This window comes from Rhopalosiphum maidis, chromosome 3, assembly GCF_003676215.2.
Source record: "Rhopalosiphum maidis isolate BTI-1 chromosome 3, ASM367621v3, whole genome shotgun sequence".
Classification (NCBI taxonomy): Eukaryota; Metazoa; Arthropoda; class Insecta; order Hemiptera; family Aphididae; genus Rhopalosiphum; species Rhopalosiphum maidis.
This window is the reverse complement of record NC_040879.1, coordinates 28,310,457-28,319,762: the sequence shown is the minus strand read 5'-3', so window position 1 is coordinate 28,319,762 and position 9,306 is coordinate 28,310,457. Positions and strand designations below refer to the sequence as shown.

The 9,306-nt window shown below is 30.2% G+C and overlaps 1 protein-coding gene across 1 annotated transcript in view; it reads right to left on the bottom strand.

Moving 5' to 3' along the window:
* Nucleotides 1-5,156: 5,156 nt before the first annotated feature.
* The window catches only part of LOC113559322 (voltage-dependent L-type calcium channel subunit beta-1-like), a 50,933-nt gene continuing 46,783 nt past the window's right edge, over nucleotides 5,157-9,306 (bottom strand). Inside the window, exon 9 of the mRNA XM_026965008.1 lies at nucleotides 5,157-8,164. Within this exon, the coding sequence (XP_026820809.1) occupies nucleotides 7,557-8,164 (608 nt within the window). The 3' untranslated portion in view covers nucleotides 5,157-7,556. The remainder of the gene's footprint in view (nucleotides 8,165-9,306) is intronic.

The following is a 9,306-nucleotide window of genomic DNA, read 5'->3' as shown; positions in this document are numbered from 1 at the left end:
AACAGCTTGAGTGGAATATTGTATTACTTTAACTTAGAATCAAATGATTAGAAATCTCAATAAATATTAAATAGTTCAAAAGACCAAAATTATTTTGAAATATATATCATGTTTATACAATTTCGATGAAAATTTGAAGTACTGATAATATATGTAGGTACCAGAAACAATCATCAAAGTTGAAGATCGCATTCTTTCTATTCTGAAACATAATGACTGAGCCAAGGAAAAAACACGAAAATCATTGTAAGACCAATACAATCATCGCTCCATTCAGAATCTAAAATTGTATAACTGATAATTTATTGTCCTCGATAAATGTAATTATAAATAATTACATTATAATATTTTAAACTATTTTATATGATTATGAACACATTATAAGTTTAAGGTTTAACATTAATTACACTAAAAAGTTCTCAGTGTACGGGGAAGGATGCAAATCCACCTAATGCCAACTCTAGGTGTGACATTGCATAATACATACTGTAGGTAGGTGTCGGCCCGATAAATAACTATAATAACTAACAAATAAACGTTTTTAGACTATATTTTTATTCACGTATATAGTATAGTATATAGTATCTATTATATTTAGTATATACGAATAGATTTCTTAATATATTTTTTTTTCAATTTAATTTTGCATAACATTAAATATCTATCACAATATTTGAAATATTTCTATAATATATATATATATATACGATTTCGACGCGAAGATACGTATTATTATATAGTTTTGTATATCGTTCGTTAATTTATTATAATGTAATATACGTCAATACATCATACAATTTATTTAATTGTACAATATGTATTTGGATTATTGTTGAAGGATATTATTTTCAGGTTGTAATATAGTTTGGCATACATTTTTATATAAAATATGTTCGTCAATCATCCATAAGCAAAAAGTATAATCTCAAGACAAGTACATAAAAAATGACCGTAAGACATTTGTACAAATTACTTATCTATATATATATATAATGTATATATTTTAACTTTACATGATAAAATCGCGAAAAATAATTACATAGTGTATTTTTACTGGAATAAATAAAATAAAATGACATGATTTCATACATTCGTTTACATCAGTCATTAATATTAATAATAGTAATAATCAAATAATAATAATATATTAAACACCTTTTTATAATTAATATAATATAATATGCAAAAATTATCCTTTAATTGCGTATTTTTTGGAATGTCTTAAGTCAATGTTTTTATTTTTTTTATTAATTATTATTTTTTACTACAGACCACATTTACCCTCGTTTTGAGCATGATCTTGTTTATTAATATATTTAGAGAACACACAAGATACAAATAAAATGTTTTGCTGTAAAACACTTCATTCGTAAACATCATATAAAATATATATAACAAAAAACAAACAGTTGCAAGGCGTATAAATATTGTGGCACGGTAATGAAAAACGATGTTATTATATAAATGAAAAACGAACGCGATCGCAGACCACCTAATACCTATGGATGATCTCCAGCACGTACAATTAAATTCGTTCGGTAAATGATAAGATTAGATAGGTAAGTCCAAAAAAAGAAAGAAAATATATAATATAATATCGAAAATAGATTGATAATAATAATAAAGCTACTACCGTATAAAGATCTCATAAGAATAGTTAACTGTAGAATCTCCACCCAGCAGTAGTAATCCCGATGAGACTGCATAACAGACAATATATTTAAAAATATTAAAAAAAAAGTCCCAAAAATGACGACCCCCGATTGTTACAGTTCACATAGTAGATATGCTACCACCAGAGCTACAGAATTAGCTATACACTGATTTTTCATATTTTCAATCAAGAAGAACAGCCAATCTGTTATCAATGTGATGTACCACTGACGATCAAAATTCTTCATCACACTCCACTGTCCCACATGGTTACGATAAATAACGAGACATCAACGCCACCCAACCAACATGGAGGAAGCGTTCGAGGAAACCAACACAGGTGCTATTTATAATTTTTACAACTCCATTAGACTTATAAACCTATTGTAAATTAATAATTCAAATTTGAATATGTACGTATACCTACTTTTAAAATCTTAAAATCTTATTTATTATATTAGCTATATGAAAAACAATATGCATAACATAAAACCCATGTACAACTTTGTAGGCTACTGACCCTGGAGTTGTTGATGCTTTAAAAAAAAATTAAAAAATAATAATAGAAACGGAAACGTGTAGGTTATATTATAATATATGTATTATTTGTATATATTATTATGTTATAATCAAATATATTATTTATATATACTCAGATTGTCGGCGGCACTCAGAAGCATAGGAAGATCTACATTAGATAATATAGGAATTCGTGTCGTTAAATAAATCTTGTCACCATTTTTTTAGTTGGTAAATCGACACGTATATAATGTAGACAATATATTGTGTATAATAATTAGATATCATTATCTTCCAGGGATTACAGGGACCTAAAAATCCTCGGAAAGTTAGTGACAGAATTTAAATATTTTATATGGAAATTATCGGTAAGTACAACGATTGTTAGTTTTGGTTTTAATTTTGTGATAATTTTTTCGGGTGTAACTTGAAAAGAGTATCTTGAAAAATAATATTGTTATAATTTTTGTCTAGTCGTTTATTCCCAGAGAAATCGTATTTACTTATTTATTTTATTTACGTTTAAATAGATAATTTAAGTTCAACTAAAAAATAAAAAACGGTTTTGGAACCGTTTAATATCGGTTTTAAAGAGAATTTTATTTAACATTAGGTTATATATATTTTTTAATAATCGGAACCTAACTTTTTAATACAGTTTTTGAGTACCAGATGACCAGAGTCTACACAAAAACACAAAAAGTAATAGGTATCTCTGAGTTTATTATTTCAAATTAAAAACATTTTTTCAATCAATATCATGACAAAAGATCTATAACTATTTTGTAGATATTCGTTTTATTCAGAGTTCCTTATCTGTAATTATTAATTAATATATTATGGATTATAAATCTGCAGTAATTAAATTTTTTACTATAATATATAATATAATTATTATCAAAAAAGTAGGTTACCTAGTTTTCGGCACGAGATTCATACAGTGGATAAAAATAATTAAATAAATAAAACAGAAAACGAAGAAGACAAAAGCACAAAAAAAAGGAAATTAATATATATATTTAGTATATATATTTATGTATTCTTCATATTAAATGATACATGAATGTTATGCCAACTATGTCGAACAATTGAAGTTCAATATCCACACACTAAAACACTATCATAATATGTTATACAAGTATAATGACACGACGATGAACATAATATATTATATTATTATGTCAGCCACTACAAAACGTACACATAATAATAATCACGACGATCATATTTTGACACACTCATCAATTGGTACTCGCGATCCATAAAATAACAATAATAATAATAATAATAATAATAATAATAATAAGGAAAAATATCAAACACATAATAACTACATAATAATACAGAAAACGATACATATTTTTTTTAAAAAAAGTCACAATTAAATAAATGAAGGAATCGAGTAAACTTATACACGAGTATATTCCTCGTAATTATTTATTTTTGTTTAACGTATATAATATTATATGATCTTTGATGTTGATCGATAAATAAATTATTTATATAATAATGTAATTATTCGTGTACAAAAGGTGTTTAAAAATTAATAATAATATATTATAAACTCGAAAGGAACTCTCATAGCGTAACAATGTATCAACAAAACCATTATACATAGGCAAGCATGTGTCAATTTAGTCACTACAATAATAATAATAATAATAATAATAGTAATAATAATAATAATATGCAATTATAATAAAACTACAAGTGGTGCAATATATATATATATATATATATATTATATATTCTATATATATATATATATAGTTAATTTCAAACGTATCGGAATTATTCATGAATCGATGCGACTAATATAATAACATTTTTGACGCGTATAGAACGGCCAAATCGGCAATAATATAATAATGTAAAAAACATCCGTTCCACTCAGCACCGGATACGGAGTAGATCGAATGCTTATAATATCGTCGCAATACGATATATAGCTACAAAATGGCCAGGCGTCCCTTCTTTTGATCCCATATTGTAATTTATTAAAATATGAAATCGTCAGTGGGCGTATTAAATCGTTTAAAAGTTATGTGTCGTTACGCATTATATGGTCATCGAATTTTGTATTCATATAGTATAGACATTATTAAAAAGCAAAGCGTTTAGAAAAATTCAAAATAGTAACATTACTATAATGTTTCGTGTAAAAAGTATACAAAAAATTACATTTGTATTATCTGCGTTTTGTCTCGTGTACGCGTCATTATTTGTGGGCATTGAGTAAAATTTATTATTTTTTTTTATTTAAAAATGCAATATTAAATCGAATTATAAAAATGCATACACAGTGGTATAGGCATACGTTGCAGTCAAGTTACTAATCTCAAGATCACGATGTCCTATAATAGGTATTTGAGAAAATGTCTTAAAAAAAAAAAAAATGTTTTTTTTGTTCTTGGAGATACAAAGAATAATATCTTTAAAATTTGTAAGTGTCGGTGGTCGATTGGGTACAACATTCGTAATTATAATGTATGAACGAAACGATGTTATATTGGTATGCGATAGTCGGTAAAATTATTAATTACTAGGTAATAAGTTACAAGTACTTTTGGATATTATGATAATATGTAATAACTAATAAGTAATGATGTTTAGATATTATTATGGATGTCAAACGAAGATGAAAATAATATAACAAACGAAACCATACAAATTACACACAACGACCACGACAATAATATTTTGTATACGGTAAACAAAGTAAATGTATAAAATCGTTAAAAGTAAGTATGATACGTGTGGACCACAAATGAAAGAAAAAAATTGATCTATTTAAAGCGGGAAGTCTTCTCAAGAGTTACAATAACAGTAGATATCTATTATACCTATTTTTTATTATTATAATTAATTTTTGTTTAATTTTATTTTAAAATTGACTTAATAGAAATCATTATTAATTACTTCCAATTGTCCGATTAAAATATTAGAAAAAAAAATTAAAATTTAAATGAATGGTATAAGATAAATTATTATTACAGTACAATAGTTCATAATAACATAAGTAAATAAAATCGGATGATAATATATAATATATATAATATACACAATTAACGTTTAATTTCCATCTCTCTATAGGATATTAAAACGTTGAGAGGAAATCATAGGACCGTTAATTAATTATTATATATTAAAGGAAACAAAAAGCAATCTACTTCAGTAGGTAATTAAATTATATTTATACTTTATACACAGTGATTTCCAAATTTCATGTTACAAAAATTGAGGGGATTGCATAATGCTCTGTTACGTAAGCATTACCCGTTGTTTTTCTATAACGTGAAATTCGGAAAGACCCTGTTTACAGTGTGTGTTATTATAATTTTGGAAACATTTTCGAAAAACAACAGTTTTGAATATAGGCTGAAAACCGTTGTTTTTGAACACTGTGTACGGATTTGAAAAAGAAAACAACAAAAATAAATAAATCTAGTAAAATAACCTTAATAATGATAAAAAAAAAAAAAACAATTAAATTTAGATACTTAATTTAAAAGAAAACTGTATATTAAAAAAAGCAGTATTATAATAAAATAAACACAAATAAAAAGAGAAACACACAAAGGCGATTAGGTTAAATTTCGATAATTTTATCACGTTTAATTGATTAAACGAGGGCAAGCATTATGAAAAACAATTATTATTATTATCCTTAAATATTAGTTATTACCCGTTATGTATATTAGCCGTATACCTAACTATACTAAGAAACCTATACAAACTATTGAAAACATTAAAAATCATGTTTTACAAGAGTATAATAAACGCTACCTTACAATACATTTTGAGAGTTTCATGATGATTAGGGTTTTATTTTTTCTACATTAGTATAGCCCAGTGGCGGGCGTTAATTTATCGGATAAAAAATTGCTTAAATTTAATAATAATAATAATATTTCTATTGATAATTATACGCTACACGTTTAAACTTATTATAACTAGGTATTCAAATTGTTAAACATAACCAGATTTATTCGTCATAAAGTTAATAATATACGAAATACGATTATAAATAATTATAATAAGCACTCAGTATAATGTTGGTCCAATTAAGGCAATTGAAGTTCAATTATGTATATAATATTAATGACGTATTTACTAAATCATAATAATAATATATTTACACATATTATATATCATATTATTATTAACTATATCGTGCAAAGTATACACCTCCACATAGACTTGTACATATTTTTTACATGATTATTTGTCACGAATAAGTCTACGCGTGGGTGTATACCAGTGCAGCGTGTTGTCTCCCGCAGATAATAAAGGAGTGTATAAAGGACATCATCGTAGCTCATCGCCCCCGTATACAGTGGATAATATACAAATACGTTTATTATCCGTGTTTATTACACGACAATTGAATGGTGATGAGCTTTTAGGGTTGTATCCACAAGACAACGATAAATACACGCGAACAGGACATTTCCAGTACAGAGGAGGTCGCTTTTAGTGCAGAATAAACGGAAGGAATCGTCGAAGAATAAACTGCACGTGTAAGGGGCAGGGGGTAAGGTAGATCTCACGAGTGAGTTGAAAAATATTGAACGGTATAGGTAGCTATATGCCTCGGTTTGTCATCGTTTCATGAATTTTGGTCCAGCCCACATGACCGTCTCGTGTTTGTGGTATTATCACGGAATACGGAGCCCGTTGCTTTTAAAGGACTCGTTTCGGATAAAAAAGACAAGAACCGTTCATCTGCTCTGGCACGAAAAAGGCGGCGACCCCGCGGTTTCGCAGGCTTGTCCTATCCACGAACGAATTAACGAATGAGACACGGACCCACCGATTTTTGCAGGTTTCGAACGCCTACGAAGCTATTTTTTCTCCGTTCGAGACACGTCATAATATTATTGCCGGGACATCGCCGCCGTTCTCGCGATTATAGTAACGACCAACGATGATAATATTATATGTGGACACGTCCTATCCAATTATTTACACGTGTCTCGTGGCCCTATATGCGTCCGTTCCTTTATCATCTACGAGACGTGTTGACTAATGCTAAGATAGGTATGTATATTATATAATATCGCAATGATACCCTCCTAACGGGGTGTTTTACATGACATTTGTTTTGTTTACGGCAATATTAATGACAGTCACGCCAACGAGTCTGTGGGTGACGAACAACGATCGCAACGGCAATATAACAATAATTATTAACGCAACAACAACAACACCATCGCCGCCGTGTTCCAACAAGAAACACGACCAACAGAGAGAAAGAGTACCCAGTCGCACCGCCGTCACATATCGTTATTGCACATTATTATCGTTATACGTCTGACGATCGCCGTCGGTCACCTAAAAAAACGTAGTCGAACGCGCTGTCATTAAAATTCCGTCTGTTTGTACTAAATGTTTACGTTGCCGCGCCACGTGGACGACGACGATCTGAGTGTGGGCGACATGTACGACATGAGATGGTCGGACGAGTTCTCCGGCGGGCTGTGCGTCAGCATGTCGGTCTGCGAGCTGAGCTGGTACGACAACTGGTGGTGCACGTTGTGCGAGCTGCTGCCCGGACGCGGCTGTCCGCGTTGCGACTGACCCCGTTCGAACGACACGCTGTGCTGCCGTCGCATGGGCGGTTGCTGCTGTTGCTGTTGATAGTGTTGCGGCGGCTGCTGCTGCTGATGATGCTGATGCTGTTTCTGTTGTTGATAGTGCTGCTGCGAGTGGTGCTGCTGCTGTTGCTGCTGATGATGATGCTGTTGCTGCTGATGGTGATGCTGCTGCTGCTGCTGCTGCTGCTGATGATGATGATGCTGCTGTTGATGCTGCTGCTGTTGCTGCTGCTGGTGGTGCTTGTGATGCTGTTGCTGTTGAGGTTGCTTCGACTGGTACCCGATGGCCGGCGGTACGTACACCATGCTGTCGTGATCGCTGAGCTCGTAGTCGTCGTACTCGGTGGTGCGCATGCGCTCGAGACGCGGTGGAATGCGATCCATCGATTGGTATTCTGCAAACACAATTCCACGGCGAAAACCGTTCGTTAAGAAACGAATATTAAGAGGTACATGTATTATTATTATCATATCATCAAGTCCGGATTTACAAGGACGGGAAGGCTTGGGTGTCGAAAAACATAATATATAATATTAATAAATGTGCAAATAAACATTCACGAGAACCGGTCCTCATACAGTGTCCAATAAAAAAATAAGTTAAAATAGTATAAACATCAAATTAGCGGACCGACTGCGCTGCACATGCTGCGACGATGACAATAATGGAACACACTTTTCCGTCACACTCATCGAATGCTCGTGTGAGCGTATTATGAAAAACACCTACGGTAATGTATTCATAATGATTAAGGGACACATCAACAGTATAGAGATAAAAGCATGCGAAAAAAAACTCTAACCGTACAAGTATTTTGTTTACGATTAAATGATCTCGAATCGCGTTGCGGGCGTATTATTGTTGAAGACGAGTTCGGATTTTTATATTCTTAGTTAGACTCGCTGCGATTGAATGTCGAGAACAAAATATTTGCTTTAGATTTTGGGCTCGGGTACAGTAACTTGAAATGGAAAAGGTAAGTTTTTTTAAAATACCAAATATTAGCGAATGCTATACAACAATAGATGTGTATATAGTACGCGGGATGTTTCGATTGCAATATTATAAACGCTAGTCACAGTTCGGCTATATGAGTTATAAATTTATAATTAACAAGTTGTATCATTGAAGATATAGAATCTAAAATACGATATACAAGTAACTATTTTGAATTTGTATCAAAGAAATTCCACACTATAGTTAGGTGTCTCGATATTTTAGCTATCATTTTTAAATCAATACAAATATATTGAAAGTTTAAGTTAAAGAAAAATAAAATGTTTTACAAAATTATAAAATTTTAAATAACAGTAAGTCTAAGAAAAATATAACGAACATTATAATATATCGTCTGAAGTTAAAGGTATCAAAAACAATTATTTTAAAGTTGTAATGGTTTAAGTATTATAGTATAAGTTTTTTTTTTGTTAAAAAAAAAAAATCAAAAAAAAATCAACATAAAACGATAAAACAGAAAATTGTTAGTAGTATATTATAGAACAAGTGTGGAAAAAAGAGACGTATTATACTCTATAC